Below are 1,327 nucleotides of genomic sequence, written 5' to 3'. Positions count from 1 at the left end.
CGTTTCCTCCCTCCTCCCTCCCCTCCCTCCCCTCCCTCCCCTTCCCTCCCCCTCCCCTCCTTCGTTTCCTCCCTCCTCCCTTCCCTTCCCTCCCCTCCCTCCCTCCCCTTCCCACCTCCACCCCCCCCACCACCCTCACTCCCTCACTCCCTCTCCCCCTCTCATTCTTCTCTCCAGGCACCCCGGACTGCTACATCCAGCTGGGCGTATGCAGGGGAACGCACGACATACTAGCGGGCACGCCGGCCTACCAGACGGACTCGGGCTGGTGCTTCTCGTGCCATAACGGTAGAGAGCGAAGGAGGAGGAGGCGAGCTGAGAAACAGCAGGGAATCTCCTTCACTTCGATCAAGGTGCTGAGTATGCTAAGCGCCTCCCTCGCACTGGCGACCGAGTTGGGCTGCGGGTGGACATGGACGCGAGGACGCTGGAGGTGACGTGTCACTTTGACTCTCGAGCTCTCGATTCTCCTGACTGCTCTCTGCATCCATCATCATCCACCTCCTCCCCTCCACCTCTCTCCCACCATCTTGGTGTCTCTCCTCCCCTCTCCGCCCATCCCCTCCCTCCTCTCCCTTCCCCGTCCTCACTGCTGAGCAGGTTTGCATCAACGGAGAGTCTCAGGGGATCATGGTTTCGTCCCTCCCTTCCACTCTCTTCTTCGTCGTTGATGCTGGCGACAAAGCTCAGGTCACTCGCCTCCCTCCTCCGTCTCCTTCCTTGACTTCCCGCAGGCCATTCGCATCGTCTCCTCATCATGACCACACACATTTAGTTGGTTTTCGTTCTCTGTACACATCAGCTTCCTCCTCCTCGCTCGCTGCCCCGAGCTTCCTCCTCCTCGCCCGCTTCATTTCTCTCTCGACGCCTCCTCCTCGCTCTTGTGCCGCTCCTCCCTCCTCCCCAAGTCGTACGACAGCTCTCCTGCCGCCCTCAGTCCGCTCAAAGCAGCCCCAACGACCTGAGAAGCTGTAAGAGGAAGAAGCACCGGTCCCTCAAGGCACCTGCGATGGGTGGGTCCAGCACGTATGCTCGCCGGCGAAGTAAAGCTTGCGAGCAAGAGGTTTGGCGAGAGTTTGATAGTCTTGAGAAGAGATATGAGCAGAGAAGAGCGGGAGGAGGAGGGAGCAGGAGCAGGAGAAGGGAAGAACAAGGACAGGAGGGGAAGGGGAATAAGGGAAGAACAAGGGCAGGAGGGGAAGGGAAATAAGGGAAGAACAAGGACAGGAGGGAAGGGAATAAGGGAAGAACGAAGGACAGGGAAGGGGAAGGGAATAAGGGAAGAACAAGGACAGGAGGGGAAGGAGAATAAGGGAAGAACAAGGAC

At 59.4% G+C, this 1,327-nt stretch overlaps 1 protein-coding gene across 1 annotated transcript; it reads left to right on the top strand.

Moving 5' to 3' along the window:
• Window positions 1-177: 177 nt before the first annotated feature.
• GUITHDRAFT_149699 (hypothetical protein) lies at window positions 178-761 on the top strand (the record flags this gene model as incomplete). Its single annotated transcript, XM_005817669.1, has 4 exons — window positions 178-288; window positions 354-433; window positions 601-690; window positions 735-761. Coding segments are annotated over 4 exons (308 nt in total), but the record flags the coding sequence as incomplete, so codon positions are not given.
• Window positions 762-1,327: the final 566 nt, after the last annotated feature.

This window comes from Guillardia theta (assembly GCF_000315625.1).
Source record: "Guillardia theta CCMP2712 unplaced genomic scaffold GUITHscaffold_703, whole genome shotgun sequence".
Taxonomy (NCBI): domain Eukaryota; class Cryptophyceae; order Pyrenomonadales; family Geminigeraceae; genus Guillardia; species Guillardia theta.
Note: the sequence above shows the minus strand (reverse complement) of the source record. Positions and strands in the feature narration are given on the sequence as shown.